This window comes from Simochromis diagramma, unplaced genomic scaffold, assembly GCF_900408965.1.
Source record: "Simochromis diagramma unplaced genomic scaffold, fSimDia1.1 OVJJ01000026.1, whole genome shotgun sequence".
Lineage (NCBI taxonomy): Eukaryota > Metazoa > Chordata > Actinopteri > Cichliformes > Cichlidae > Simochromis > Simochromis diagramma.
In genome coordinates, this window is record NW_024386985.1 from 8,574,858 (window position 1) to 8,590,611 (window position 15,754).

General features: G+C 41.0%; 1 protein-coding gene across 1 annotated transcript in view; it reads left to right on the top strand.

The window, feature by feature from the left end:
• Position 1: 1 nt before the first annotated feature.
• scfd2 (sec1 family domain containing 2) overlaps positions 2-15,754 on the top strand; it is a 98,716-nt gene continuing 82,963 nt past the window's right edge. The window contains exons 1-3 of the mRNA XM_040040462.1: positions 2-942; positions 2,391-2,559; positions 12,431-12,555. Of these exons, the coding sequence (XP_039896396.1) occupies positions 129-942; positions 2,391-2,559; positions 12,431-12,555 (1,108 nt within the window). The 5' untranslated portion in view covers positions 2-128. The remainder of the gene's footprint in view (positions 943-2,390; positions 2,560-12,430; positions 12,556-15,754) is intronic.

A 15,754-nucleotide genomic window follows, 5' to 3' on the forward strand; every position in this document is an offset into this window, starting at 1 on the left:
ATGAAGCGACGGGCTAGCGCCACGTCACCTTTAAGAGACGTGTGTTTGTTTTGTTGGAGCTACTTAAGCTGAAATTGCTGATGTGTCTTTGATTTCGGTGAATTTAGCTGATACACGTAACTAGGAAAATGTTGGCGACTGAGGAGTTTACGCGATTCCCCCTCTTGATGTGGGAGAAGGTGCTGTCGAAGGTAAAGAAATCGGTTGTTTTCATGGATGACAAATGTGCAGAGGCTCTCCACTGGAGTGGAGGAGCTGCCACGTTATTGGAAGCTGGAGCCAGGAATTTAAAGCAGTTTTCGAGTTTCGAAGCTTGCGGTGTCAATGAGCCTAAAGCCGTGTTTGTGGTCAGCACACTGTTGAAAGGGAGGACAGTTGACATTATTAAAGACATCATATCCCTCAGTCACTTTCAGTACTGCGTTGTCTTTACCACCGTTGCTCACTCCGTGCACCTGCTCGTCAACAAAGTTACGACAGAAATGGAAGGAAGCCCTGTGTTTGAGCAGTTTGAAGAGAAATTGTGCGAGTGGATGGGAAATATGAACTACACGGCGGAGGTCATGCATGTTCCAGTTGTCTTCGCCCCTATGTCACAGCAGTTGATAGTTGCACCCCCGTTTGCGCACCTGTTCCCTCTTCTCTCGCCAGACCTGGAGGCCATCAATGAAAAACGACCAGAGAAGAGAAGATTTGCAAGCCTGAATGATATAGACATGCACTGTCTCCCTGCTGAACTGCAAATTGAAGTCAAATCCTTGGTTTCAGCGTTAAATTCAATGTTTGAGGCTACAGGTACGAGAGAGGAGAGTTTTGCTCTGGGTCCAATGAGCCGCATCATAGCAGGGGAACTCGCCAATCTTCCTCAAGCAAAAAACCGAAGGAAGACAGCCCCTAATAAAGCATCGATCATCTTTGTAGACCGAACGATGGATCTTACAGGTAATATTTGTGACCATGTTGTGTTTGACCTTTCTGCATGCTGCATAAGCCCAATCACACCAGAATCATAACAATGACAGTGGTAAGAGTCAAGTAAATGTCTAGCACAAAGATAAGCAGTTCATTTTCCCAAGAGGGTTTCATCTAAAGAAAGTTTAGATGGGTCTAATGAATCACCTTTACCTTCACTTGCCTGGCTTGGTGTGTGGGGGTCATTTAGCTGGAGGACACCTGGAACCAGAATGCACATTGGGAATAAGGAAAGCCAATGGAGGCAATGTGATGCTTTACTCGGCTGGGAAACCTTGGGTCCTGCCGTCCATTTAGACGTTAGTTTGATGTGCACCACTTATAAGCATTGTTGCAGACCATGTACATCCTTTCAAGGAAACTGTATTCTATCATGGCTGTGGACTCTTTCAGCAGGATATCGAGCCCTGCCACAAAGCAAAACTGGTTTAGGAATGGTTTGAGGAGCACAACAACAGGTTTGAGATGTTGACTTGGCTTCCCCAGAGCTCAGTCCACTAAAACATCTGTTGGATCTGCTGAACAAACAAGTTTGATTTATGTAGGCCCACCTCAAAACTTACAGAATTTAAACTGTCTGTTGCTAATATCTTTGTGCCAGATACCACAGCACAACTTCAGGGGTCTAGTGCAGACCATGCCTTGATGGGTCAGGGCCATTTTGGCAAGAAAAGAGGAACCAACACAATATTAGACAGGTGGTCATAATGTTATGCCTGATTGGTGGATATACTTTTGTTTACTGGCAGCAGCCTCTTTCTTCTGTGAAAGCACTTATTCGTCATGTAAAAGAGAAAATGTAATTTAAAACTGTAAAAAGAAAAAAAATTCCTCACAAATTAGGTTGATATCCTATAGATAAATTGAAATTAAAGAAGAATAACAGATGCTTGGGTTTGAGCATCCCCACCAATTAGGAACTTTCTGTGTCGAGTTTCTATGATCTTTCTGTCTTTCTGAGTATACATTTATATTGTTGCCTCTTTTTACATTCCTGTCTTCTGTAATTTGGCAATCATTAAAATTAAATACCACCCACGATGAGATTAGTTATTGCAGAGCACTGCAGATATTACCTTAGCCACCTCCCAACGAATATTTATATCAAGTTGTCCTCTGATGCACATATATTTTTCCATACTTTTCTCCCCAAGACCAACATACATATGTACAACAGTACACTCACCAGCCAGAGCTACCTATTACACCAAGTAACCCAAGCAGCCAGGGAATGTTCAGCTTATTGATGTGGCCTTCCACAACAGTCCCAGTTTTCTTTGTGGCTCCTTGGGAAAATGAATTGCTTACCTTTTATCTGGTATAGAAGGCACATATTTTTGTTGCGTTACCAACGGCTGCTGCTACATACTCAACACATATTTGTTCTTGTTTTAAATCCCAAATTTATTCATTTACAGGGGCTGTTGGTCATCATGGTGACAACCTAGTAGAGAAAGTTTTGACTGTGCTAAAACTCTTACCGGGTCATGTGACAGACGTGCAGGTGGACATGCTGGAGCTCACAAGTCTGCATAAAACCCCTCACTCCAAGAATATCCTGGCCCCTGGCTGTCTTGCACAGATTCAGTGAGTGTATTTAATTTCTCTATTAATTTAGAGCATTCACCACATTCCCCGTCATGTAGAATCTAATAAGGGTGACTTGGCAATAGCTCGTCACATCATAAAGGCAACATCCAAGTGTTGCTACAGCAATGACCAGCTTGGGGTGTTAGTTTTTGACACAGGGCTACTCTGACCCCATTATTTACAATACTTGCAGAAGTACCACATATCACTTGTTGTATACATTACATACATCTTAGTACATATTGAAGACATACGTAGCACTTTGATATTGTTTTTGCTGTCTGATTTATTATAACCATTTGATCAATCATTTCACCTAATTTCAGCCAATTGTTAAAACAATAAATGTCAGTATTGGTGCAGTATTGCCATGTATAGCCATAACCTACCTGCAACAATATTTCTCAAGTGAAGATCTGAAATATTTTATTTTGGCATTTCATACAATGTGTTTGCACTTTAAATTCCGAGTCCACGGTTCTCTGGCGTAAGACGGTGGTTTATTCAATCTTTGCTGGCAATGAGTTGCTGCCCCGAGTTAATGAGTTTAAGTATCTAAAGTTTTTGTTCGCAAGTGGAGTTGGAGACTTACAGCTGCTGTGGCCGTGCCAGTTCAAATCAATAAACTGGTACACAAAGGTAAAGCTGTCCATTTACTGGTTGCTCTACATGCAGTGGTATAGTGACCAAAGAAATAAGGAGGCAGATAGAAGTGGCAGAAATGTGCTTCCTCTGATGTCTGTGTGTGCTCAACCTCGGTAGTAGGGTGAGGAGCTCAGTCATTGAGGAGAGGTTGACAGTAGTGCTGCTACATCCTTTTTATGTAGAGGTTGTTCCACTGAGGTTGTTTGGGGATATAACCAGAATGCCTCCTAGGTGATGTGTTTCAGGCATGTCAAACTGGGTTGAGATCCCAGTGCAGGCTCATGACATGCTAGATTAAGTCTGTCGGCTGGCTTTGGAACACCTTGGTGGCCAGGGAGAGGGAATTTGCTAGTCCTACAACCCAGACCCTGATAAGTGGTTTAAAAAAAAAGAAAAGAAAGAAGATGGTTGGATGGATAAAATCCTTTTGTCTAAACAGAGTTTAGACAGGTCAGCTCTCTTGCCTCATAAAGCCAGCTTTCCTTTCCTAATTTTATATGTTATGGAAAAAATGTACTTTTGTTTACGGAAAGGACCCCGTTTTCCTACAGTGAAAGCATGACTATTCATTTAAGAGAGCATTTTTCTAAGAAAATAAATAAGGCTGATATCCCACAAGTAAGTTAAATTGAAATAGAGTAACAGCTATGTTTGGATTTGAACTCTACACCATTTAGGGCCTTTCTGTGTTTCCAGTTTCCATGATCTTGCTGTCCTAATGTGGTTTTCCTCTTGGTGCTCCAGCTTCCTACCGCAGTTTAGACATGCAGCCTAGATTAATTGGAGACTTTACACAATTATATTGTTGTCTCTTTTTATATTACTGTCTTCTATAAATTGGCAATGAGTAAAAAGGCATCCTTTAACACAACCTAAAAATAGATTTCTCCCCAAGCCAGGCATACTTATGGACAAATGCACACTTACCAGCCAGAGCTACCCACTCCATCAAGTGACCTAAGTAGCACATGATCAACATTAGTGCCAATAGTTGAGTGAAACCTGCCTCTGGTCTTAGCTCTGCAGATGCACATGCTAGGCGCCTGCGGTGGTGCTGTTATCCATGGCAAGGATTAGTCCTACATCAAGTGTTCCATTCTGGATTTGCCCCTTTATGTGGTTGCTAGAGGAAAAGACTTTGACTGAGAAGAAGAGTTTAGTGGACTGAGCTGTCATGCAGCATGTCTGACTGCGGTGATTTCATGAATGGACTCACACATACTGAATGTTTTGAGCTATGGTAAAGATTCTCTTGTAAGAGAACCTGTTTTTCTAGTTGGTGTTCCCCTTGTAATTATTTAAGGACATCTAGGCAGGGTTACCCCAACATATGGTTGGATGTACAGTTCAAGTTTGGATTCCTATCTACCAAATAACTACGGTATACCCACAAATTACTGTAGTTGCTCTGAATAGCTGCACATCAGAATTAAATCTGGATAATTACAAGTACAGCATCAACAAGGTTGCCCTCTCATTGTTAATTTTGTGATGGTATAAATGGGCCACCCCAAGGAAAACTGATAACAGAAACGAAGGTACCAACCACAATCACTGTTCCTGAGCTTTTCACCAAATATGACCAGACTCCCAGCCTAACACCAGATCTTAAAACATTTAGATGATCCATTCAGATATTGTGAACAAGCTCTGCCAAGAGCTCAGATTTTTTTTAAAAAGAATGCAGATAAGTATTGCTGAAAGTAATAAGTAAATGACGACAGTCTCGGTAGAGAATATCTGTGATCAGGGCCAGTTGGATCAGCAGGAGAGTTATTCCCCACACTATCTCTAAGCAGATGATCCAGCTGAGCCTTATCACAGATGTGTAGGAGATTGAAATGCTGCTGAAGCAGAGCAAGGGAGATGCCTAGAATTCCCACTTTCTTTAACTGGCCTCAATGCACAGCTCGCTGCAGGAAGTGTTTATGTCAATCATTCTAATATGTTCAAGACAGAGTTCCCTAAATGCATGTTTTTAGAGGTCTACTGTTCTTCCCTCCTACTGGATGTTTATTTACCCATGATTTTTTTTTAGCTATTTTTAGCGTGGGTAACGGAGTGTTTTTATTGGTTTTGTTATGTATGCCATCTCAACCCTTTAAATATTAGGTGTGGATTCAATTTAGACCTTTTGTATGATATTTCCCTCTGTAATTCCAGGATATTTTTATAGATTACTATGTCTTAAACATTCTGTGGGTGGCTGTTGATTCTAGCTCTACAGGCAAGACCCCACACTTACTGTGCAATTACTCTAGTATTGTCTTTCATAACCTGGTGTGAATTTCCATATCCTACAGCCTGACTCTGTGGTTGTAGTAATCATGCCAGAAAGAAAGCATACAGCATGTGGGTGAGTGCACATGCAAACCTAGGCTCTTCGTGCAGTGTTTTTGTATATTTGCTATTTCTATGCTACTACTGTCCCTTTTTTATTTTTTTTATTTTATTTTTTTTCTTCAGCCATTAAACGGCACCAGGGTGCGCCACTTCGTGTATATAGAAAGATGATGAGTGAAAGTGGCAGTCAAAGTGTTGTTTTATATGCGCGCGCGTGTGCGTTTGTGGTCAAGTACGTTCGAGTCCCGTCTGTATAATTTGCTGTGCTTGGATTCACAGCCCTTTTGATCCTGAGTAGGACATTTGAACCCCATTGGCAGAAGGCACAGAGTTTTCCTCAGTCTCAGACTGAACCCTGCACCCCCGTCATCTGGCCGCCTTGGACCTTGATGCTGTGGCGGGAGTGTGTGCAGTGTGGGCAGAAGCAAGTATGGGTGGCCAAGGTGAACTGGGCCTGCCTTGGGAGCTGTAGAGATTGAGCCAAGCAGTGTTACTGACCGCACCCTGCCATGAGAAAACACTACATGGCTGCCATCTCCACAAATCTGGCCTGCAGATCCCTCATGCATACCACCAGAAAAGAGGGAAAACACCTATTTCTGTCCCAGCTGGGAAATATGAGCATGAATAAAAGCCATGAACACTGATTTCGAACAGTATGAGAAAAGTAACAAAAACAGCCTGGATAGTAAAGGGTGGAGAGGATAAAGAAAATGACAGGCAGTTGAGGATAGCTAAGCCTGTTTTTACTCTACCAAGAATAAGAGTAGAGTATGAAAAGTCACCACGTTTCTTCTACGGTTTCTCCTTAAAGGTTAGAGATTGTTTTGTTATTCTATACTTAGACAGTGAATAGTGGCATGAACAGCTGAATGAGTCCTTCAGTGATTTATAAGCTTAGCAACCATTCTGCTCCTTGCCAACAGTATAGTATGAGTTCCTATACAGTCTTGCATAAGGTAGACAGACAAGAAGAAGGTTCAAGCATAGTTGAACTATGCTGCATAGGATGTGGCTTCTGGTCAAATGTGAGGTTTTTGCCTTTGTATTTGAATGAACATTTATAGTAACTGGTTTCAGTGTTGGCTGATTTTACAACTAATGATAAATGTTTCGTATACAGAAAGTGTGCCCAAAGGAAAAGGCACAAAAAGGGAAAATGACTTTTTCATTTCTTAAAAATAATAGTCGATCCAAAGTGAGAACCAGTTTTGCTTTGTATCTTTTGATTATTGCATTAAATTGTGAAAATAATCCTTTGAAAACGGGCTCAATTTTATTAATCTGATTTTATTCACTTTCACTTTTCCTAAAGGTTAATGACAGGTACAGCTGTACAGCAAAGTTTATATCAGTGTCTGAGATGCAAAGTTTTAGCCATAATAATACATTTAAGGATGGAGTAAGCTGATGTGTCTTGTGGTTCTCCTCTTAAGTTGTTTCTGTTTCATTCACTCCCTAATTCTGCTTACTCTTCTGAAGAAGGTATATCAAGCTGGAACTCAGAGTACATCAATCAAATAGATTACATGCACCTGAACAACATGTACTCTGTGTTCCCATCAAGACTGAGATAACATAACCTTTTCAGTCCTGTATGCTGTCTTCTACTCTGTGGTTTAATTTTCGCTGCAGAACACAAGAGCTGTTCAGGAAACTTTGTGTGTATTTGTTAACTGAGTTGATAAAACATCTCCCTAAAATGGTACTTTACTTCCTCCAGGCCCATTCCTTCAAAGAGCCCCTACTGCTGGCTTTTATTTGAAATGTGAATGTAGCCAAGACAGAGGAGGAGAGGAAGACTCCTCCATTTCCCCCCCCATCAAGATCCTTTAATTTTTAACCTTCTCCCACATTTTACCATTCTGCCAGTGGTGCAAAAAAGAAACTTTTTAACATGTCTTTACTATAACCCTGTTCAGAAGACTTGACTTTCTTTCACTTAGGCATAAAGATTTAATCGACATCTTTTATGCATGTTTTAATGTTAATGTGATTATTATGGTTTTTTTTTTTGTTAAATGGAAAGCTCAAACTGCCACATGAGAATTCACAGCCACTCTATTTGGCTTTTGTAGCATCATTAAATAATTAATTCATAAGTAATACGATAAATGCATTTCTCTTCTTGCAAAAGAAATGCATACAAAAAGAAAATAAGTTTGGGGAAATAAATGGAGGAAGCAGCAATGGCAAATAGAGATGTAAATATGGAAACTAACCACGAAAAATGAATGAAATCATAAATACAAATAAAAATTACACGTGAAAGTAGACAAATAGAAGTATCAGTACAAAAGTAAATAAAACAGTGTGAAACGGACAACAAATGGGCACGTTGTCTATGTTGATTTTCCTTTATTTCAGTGACACACTACTGATAGTTTCTTTTTCACTTTTGCCTCTCCACCTATGCATGCAGATTTCTACCTCTGACACACTCTCTCTCTACTCTCCGGCCTCACAAATTACAAATCACAGAAAATGATTATGAGCTTGTTAGCCAAAAATCACCCCCACATCCCACCAACCTCCCTGGCATCCCCCTTTGTGTTCACTACACCACACTTCCCCTGAAGCTGAGCCCGGGACCACACCTCTGCCACAGAAGCGCCCATTTATTTTACATTTTATGAATTGACACATTTCATTTTCCTAATTATTTTGGTGCATTTGATATTATTTATTTGCTGTAGCAGTTTATAGTTGTCTTTGACGTGTTAAATTAAATGTACATTATTTCTATGAATGAAATTACTCAGACATTTCTTTACTCCGTGCATTTTATTTTATGTCAAAGCCTCGAACCTACATTATCCACAATGACTGATTCAATTCAGATTCAGAAATTTTAGACTAGCAGTGGCTTATGTAAACACAAGGACCAGGATCTATAGGTTATATTAACATTTTAGTTTTTAGCTCCAATCAGGACAGATTTAAGCAACATCACTTGAGGACATTTCATTCTATTTGACTTCACGTGCAGCCAACACCTATAGGGAGATGACTTTTGTGCAAAATTTCTTAAGCTTCCTTTCCTTTAACGATTGCGTATTTCACTGTTTTATTTGGAGTAGTAAAAGGAAAAACCTTTTACTCATTATTAAAGAAGTGCAGTTTTAAGACACATAGAACTGACCCTCAAATTCACATCAGTTTGTTTTATTTTACTATTTTTTTATTATTATTATTTATTTATTTATCTGTTTGTGGTGTGCCTCTCCCATCATTCCCTCGCTTCCTGCAAAACTCCTCTGCCTCTTTTTCTCTCCATAAATTCACTGGGTCATTTGTCCCTCTCGCCAGAACACACACACACTCAAGGCCAGGTCTGGTTTTACTCCCCCGCCCTCTTTCTCTCTCGTGTCATGTCCTGTGCTAGATGGGGATGTTTACAGAAAACCAACAGTGTTTTTTACCCCATTAAACACACTCCATAAATTAACTCACCAAGGAATGGGTATGACCTTGCACAATTCTGTTAGTCCATGTGTATTACGTGCAGTTCTACTGGAAAATACACAGATCATCTAAATCAGGTGGGATGGGAAATGGATTACTCTCTGGGTTTGCAGTCTGCTGAGTGTGAAACTTCAATACTCTTTAACACATTGGGATTAGTAATGTTGGTTTGCACCTGAGCGTAATGTAGTTTGTTAATGTCACTTTTTGCAGAGATGCCAGTGTACTCTATGGAGTAGTTTCATCTTATCGTATATAAAAGATCGGCATACCCTTTAGGACTGATAAGGGAAGTCGGTGTTTGGTTGCCTTAGTCTTCAGTCACACAAGCCTGGAGACTGGCCTATGACCCGCCTGACAATCTCTGGGAACTAGTGAAAAATCTATATTCCACCGGTTGATGAGTGGTCTATAGAGCTTACTGGCTGGTGTTTGGTTAAAATCAGTCTCTAAGAGAGTGCTACACCAGAACTCTTGTTGTGATTGCTTTGGTTGCCTGTATTTTGTATGAAAGATGGAGTCAGAAGTGGAAACTGTTGCTTTCAAAGTAAAAATTATGCCTCACCACTGCAACCAGTATTTCAAAATACAAATGCAAAACATTTCTACCGCATGGCAAGTAGTTTGCAAGTATTTGCTGTCAAGTTGATGACTTCCATGCAAACTGTGGGTGACTGTGGGAAACTGCTAGCAATCACAACAATTCCAGAAAGGATTTTGGTGAAGAAATGTATAATGCATTGTGGTCAATTTCAGACTAGCAACTGCAGCAACCTCCAGAAAACAACCAGTTCCGGAATACACACTTTTCACAGTATGCTTGGTAGTTGCCAGATGGACACTAACGGGTCTAAGCCTGTGTGAAGGAGACCTAACTTGCACTCTGTTAATGGCTACTGAGGGGTCCAGTTCAGTAGAAGTCTGTGATTATCTCATTGCTCACTTAGCTAAAACCTCAGTAGAAACTTACCTAATGAGTTTATTGTGTCAGTCGTTAGTTTTAAGTCACTACATACTCACTACATGTAGTCCTGTAACTGTTACCAGTGAAGGTAAGTGAGGAAATAAGGGTGCTTTGGTTTTGATGTGGGGGGAGTTTCCAGGTGGCGAATGAAATGACCATCGAATACTTTTCCTTCAGGCTTTATCAGTCACATGTATCAGTAGTATGACTCCTTTCTGAATCATAAACACTGAATTTTGTGGCAAACATGCACATACATGTTTGACAAAATAATGAACTTTGGGGTTGGGGGGGGCTCATGAAATCCTGAGTCACCATGGTTTAAACTATCCTATTATGCTGCATCATACTTCCAGGAATGTTACCCAACCCCCCCCCCCCCCCCCCCCCCCAACCAACCACACGCACACCCACCCACCCCACTTTCTTTAATGGGTTCGATGTGGTAGGAGGAACATTAACAGACATTTACATGGCCATTCTTTAAAATAGTACACAGATTTTTCTTCAAGCAAGTATTTGATGTTTAGCTATTTTTAAATGTTACAAAACTCATTACTAATGGAATTTACTTTGGGTACAAACACCCATACACTTTAAACCCCCACTCAACATATCCAAGCAAGCTAGACAGGGCGTTCAACGTGATGTACACAAGTCAGGTGCAAGAGTGCCCCCTTCAGTCTCTGTGTGAGCAGCCTTTCAACTAAGAGAGCCTTCACTCTGCACTTCGCACTCAGGAAAAAAAAACAAAACAGATGACCAAACACGCGAACCCCACTTTCCCAGCACCCCACCTCCTACCCCTTTCCATAGTAGACTAGTTACTCAATAAGGTTTCTGGCTGATTCTGTCTCACACCCTGCCAATATAAACTTCACCCCCGGGGGGATTATTCTAGCTCAAACCCCCACCTTCGTCTGACCAAATGGCCTGAGGAAAGCATCAGGGGAGTGGGACGTCTGTGGTTTTTGGGGGGTTGGGTGGGCAATAAGCCAAATGAGAACCATATTTCATTTGTACTCTGCCGAGGCCCTCCAACTTACAAGAACACATGCAGATGTGCAAGGTTGCGCACAGACATATACATGCACACACCCTCAAACAAACTTGTGGTTACTTACATATGGCCCGGTCAAGTCACAATATTGGTATTTCAGCCATGACAAGCATGTGGGACATGATTTGATTAGTCTTAGCAGTTTTAATGCATCATCGAGTTTTCAGGGAATGGGCCCCTGCCATGACTCTTCATTAACCAGAAAAATCTGCAAAGTATTCAGAAAATCAGGTAATTATTATGATTCTATCTGATTCATCTTTCCTTATTTTCCCAAAGTTTTTACTGTATCATTCTTTCTGTATTTAACACTTGTCGTTGGCTGAGTCGTACTTGCTGGTCTTTGTGTCTAGCTCTAGTGTGAAGATGGCGGCTGTCCCATTGTGAGCCCCTCTTCTCCCCATCTAGCCCCTGCCCAAGGTCTGGAACAGATTACATCTGATATTAAACACATGGCAGCAGTTAGAAAGGAGAAAAGGCGAGCGAAGAAAAAAAGTTCTTAAAAAAGACGAAAGAAAAGAAAAACAGAGTGGATTTGTCAACTAGGTCCCTCCTACCTTCTCTCTGTCCTCTGTTCATTTTCTCAGTGTAGTCTCTTTCTCTACTTTGTTTCTGGGCACTCCTGAGTATGTGGAAGATCATGACCGCTTGTCTGAATAGCTGTCAAAAGCACAGACAATGATGTAAGCTTTTTATGTCCTTTTATTCAACCAGCAAAGTTTAAGTTTTCTTATCATGAGGGGGGAAAAAAAGAAAAGAAACTAGACCAACTTGTACAGAGACATAAAATATGGTCTGAAATTCTTATATAGAGGCTGTTTTGTAAGAAAAATGTCACTTTCTATTCATTTAATGATGATGAGGCTCCTCAGTGACACTCTTAGATTATTTTGGGGAAAGATTTGAATCCGTTTCTGCTTGCAAGCAGATGGTAATGGTCTTAAACGCATGCCTTGCCGCCAGTCTCCCATTAGAGTGTGTTTCGTAATAGCGTATAAAAAATAAAAACCACTAGGGCCTGAGATGGCACAAAGACGAGTCTCAGTCTCCAGACTTACTTTTGTAAGGACGGTGGTTATCAGTCCAGAGGAATGTTGGCACACAGATCTTTAAGGTGGATGCAAAACATTCCTAATGTTCCCTCTGTTGATTTCAGTTTTTTCCTGTGAGGGCTCCCATCGGGGAGTCACCAGTCCCCAACCAGTAGGCTCTCTATCACTGAGGCTTGAGCTCAATCATGCTCATCTTGTTCTGTGTACTCTGAACAAACAAGCAAGAAAAGTAACCATTGCTCAGCTTGTTAGTGCTAAAAAACACAGTTCACTTTCTATTGCAGTGTTATGTTTTCCTCATGACTAAACTTAACCTGTTTTGATTGCTCTACCTATCAGGTCATCTGCAAGGTCACTGTGGGATGCCATGCTGACCAGTAAACACAAAGAGGGGGTGATAGAGGTCCGCCGGCAACTAGTGGAAGCAGCCAGTAAAGAGAGTCTGCCAATCAAGATGAGCATGGGTAAGAACCACTATGCCGTGGAAGGAGCAGAGCCCATATCATGTTTCACATTAATTAAAGACTAACTTATACAAAACACAGAACAGTCGTATCATATAAAGTATGTAGAATTTTTCTTGCTTAAAGAGAATCATGTGCTACTTCTGTCATGTTTTTCAGCACTCTCAAAAACATTACAAAAGCACCTCCTATTGAAATCAAGCTTCTTTGCCTTGCTGTGTATTTGCCCATGTGGCCACAGAAGGAAATGTGAACCACATGTTGGCTCTATGACACACACACTTACACACACATGCTGCTTGCACACATGCTGCTTTCGAAAACTTTTGTTGTTTGTTAATGAAGCAAAGGGACTGAATCGAGGGATAAAAATATGCGTAGGCACGCAAAAATAAAGTCATTACGTGCACGAGTGTAGAGTGTCCTTGTGCACGTTCACCTTTATGCTACCCTCTGACTTAAAGAGGTAATGGATGTACTACACTCCCACAAACACACATACGCACACACTCCCGTTCATGGCTAATATGCAGGTTAGCATCTGGCAAAAAAGGGGGTGTAAAAGGGAGGGGCACTGTGGTCCCTTAGCTCCTATAATCTATGAGGTAAAGAAGGTCTTGTCTCTCGTAACAGGCAGGTTGTAATACGCTGGAGGTCGCACACATATGCTCACACCCAAGGCACTCTGTCTGGCGTCCAAATCTACACATGGCTGTTTCCTTTCACACACGGCAGTCCCTCTAATTGTGTGCAGGCTTTTAGATTTTATTGAGAGAAATACGCAACATCAAGTGACGCTAAAAGCAAAATGTATAAAGAAGGTATAGCACTGAAGCTTCTCCCGCTGGTTCACTGACAGCCTGTTGACTTAATGTTTTTGCTGAGAGAGAGAAAACGAGAGAAGCAGTGAGAGAAGGGGGTACTGTAATATCCTTAACACTGAACCTTTATACCCCGCTGGCAGAGGACCAGAATTCACAAAACCCCCTGAGCTCCCATAGCACCCCCCACAGTTCCCATCCTGCCCACCAGCAGAGTTTTCAATCCATCATGCTCTGCTCCTGAGACCAAGCTAAACCGAGTAACACAAAACACTTAGCATTGATACCTATCTGCTCTCTCAGTGCCCACTCGCTCGCTAGGAGAGGAAAATTTTCCCCCTGCACCCAAGAGTGTTCTCACTCTGGTGGGGTTATGCAGATCAGAGGAGAAAAGAGGATATCGCTGTATTCCAGGCCCTAAATTTTCACATACAGACTGACCCAACTTGGCTTCTTTTCATCTCAGCAGGATAAGATCATCCTGTGAGAAACAGAAAATAATCAATTTCTCAGCGCCTGATATAACCCGTCAGGTTTCTCACAGCACAATAGAATGATGAAATTCCCTAGCTCTGTGTAGGGTTATGTACAGTATGTGGTTTTGCAGAGTCCAGTGTTTATCTTTGGTGTTTTTGCTCTTTGCAGGGAATTAGCTGGACAGCTTCGGTTTCATCTTCCATAAACGTGCGTTCATCTCATCCATCTGCTTGTGTTTGTATATATGCGTGGATATGCGTGCGTCACAAGTTTATACCCTCTGTGTATGTGCTGCGTGCACGGACACCGCGCGGTAAATGGGATGTGTTGACAGGACCTTTCTTCCTGTGGCACAGTCCGGCCTTTTAACGACAGAGGAGCGTGAGTCAAGCGGACAGTTGATTTGGGGAAAAATAAATTTTTGTAACTGCAAAGATGTGTTTATGTTTAGCAGTGTAATTTCTCCCTTTTGAAAACTAAATTTATATACTCACATGTATACATGTGAGTAAGAGGAAAAATGTTATATTTTATCTAGTAATTAAGGCGGGCCTATTCATTTCTTGTTTTGTTTTTGTTGAATTGGATTCTCTGTCACCATAAAGGAGCAATTTTTTTTTTTTTTTTTGTCTGTTTAACAAATGTTTGTCGGATTTATTTAACACTTGGCAGGTGAATTGCCAAGTGTTAAATCAAATTTGGGATTCTCTCCAGTGTCTATTTTTCTGCTTTTCTGCATTCATACCAGGGTTCCCATACCAATGTAGATGCTTATGATTGATTTGATCGATTTGTCCCAACAGTGTCACCAGCTCACGTAGCATAATTCATAAATTTACCTTAAGAAGTGAATTTTAAATGAGTTAAACAGAAGAGGTGGACCATGGCAGATACAAGCCAAAATATAGATAGAAATCTCTTTCTTCAAAATTACAAGATTGCACATTGACCTTTGTGAATGACTCGTCCTAGGAAATGTCCCTCTAATTTCTGTATATCATCTCTTTTCTGCTCTTGCAGGTCTGCATTATGTTACTACCAGTCACATCCACACAAACTGTTTAACTTGTGTCCCTTAGCCAGAGCCTGCTGTGTTGTCTTGCAGCTTCATGATAGCCAGGGCCAGTCTACCTGGAGCATTTAAAAGCTGGCTTATTAGCTCTTGCATCCCTTTTCTCCATTTACCCAGCACCATGTTATTTGTATGGTTGGTTTTGGGTTTGTCATTTTAGGTTTTTTAAAATGCACAACACTATGCATACTTATTAACATTCAGTCATCCAACTACTGACACACTGATTAGAACCCCTCATTGAGTACTATAGTTTTCTACTTAATTAAGTTAATAAATTGGTAGATTTTGTTTCAAGTGATTTCTTCCCATTATTTGTCATGGCCCTTGAGCCATATTGTGGCACTCAGATCTTTTAAAATTTCAAAGCATCCTAGTTTACGTTTAAGGAATGAGAATCATTTCATTTGTAAACATAGATTTGTCCTATTAGTCGTGTTAACCACAGAAACGATACAATCAAAATTCCAGTGATGCACTTCAAACATCACTCTTGAATTTGAATGAATGAAGTCTCCCACCCCAACAGATTCAGTTTGAAATTTACTTTAAGTTTGAACTAAAGAAAAGCCAGAGATAAAAGCTTTTTTTGGAGAGACACTGAAGACACTAAGTGCTGCGACTGTGTAGCTGCCCACTTGTAGCCTCTGCTCTAATGTACAGTAAAGTCTTAAAAGGGTCCCTAACATACATCCTCAGATAAAGGCTCCAACATGTTCCTCCTCTTGGAGTGCATAAATAAAAATCTCTGAGCCTTCCTGTGTCCTCATCCACACAGAATTACTTATGAGGCTGTCCAGCTGCTGAGGCAGGCTACCACTCAGCTTCA